The sequence below is a fragment of the Eimeria necatrix genome, genomic scaffold (genome assembly GCF_000499385.1).
Source record: "Eimeria necatrix Houghton genomic scaffold, Enh_scaff1432, whole genome shotgun sequence".
Taxonomy (NCBI): domain Eukaryota; phylum Apicomplexa; class Conoidasida; order Eucoccidiorida; family Eimeriidae; genus Eimeria; species Eimeria necatrix.
The window spans coordinates 4568-4961 of NW_013654948.1; the positions used below are offsets into that span (position 1 = coordinate 4568).

Sequence of the window (394 nt, forward strand, 5' to 3'; positions counted from 1 at the left end):
TCAGAGGGCGCGGAAGGGCGCGGGAACCTCCAAGGGTTTGTCAGGGGAGCTGTTGAGGGTTTTGGGAACTAAAAAAAGAAAAGAAGGCAAAAGTTTGAAATGGCGAGAAAAGAAAAGAGGTTTTAAACACTTCGTGAGAGTGAACTCGCAACGCCGCTTCGCGTCCTGAACACCCAAACCCTAAACCCTAAACCCTAAACCCTAAACCCTCAAGAACGTCGCCGCTGCTTTGCAGCTCGAGAGCCAACTCCAGCTGCGCTTTGCGGGGCACAGCCACGCGAAGAGGGGCACCCTAAACCCTAAACCCCAAACCCTAAACCCCAAACCCTAAACCCTAAACCCTAAACCCTAAACCCTGAAAGATGCTTACCCGAGGCTCCACAACAAGAGAAAT

The 394-nt window shown here is 51.8% G+C and overlaps 1 protein-coding gene across 1 annotated transcript in view; it reads right to left on the reverse strand.

Moving 5' to 3' along the window:
- Positions 1-394, reverse strand: part of ENH_00013710 (hypothetical protein, conserved) — a gene marked incomplete at both ends in the record, with an annotated part of 1643 nt that continues 1249 nt past the window's right edge. The window contains 2 exons of the mRNA XM_013584271.1: positions 1-165; positions 371-394. The exon at positions 371-394 is cut by the window's right edge and continues 62 nt beyond it. Coding sequence (XP_013439725.1) covers positions 1-165; positions 371-394 — 189 coding nt within the window. The remainder of the gene's footprint in view (positions 166-370) is intronic.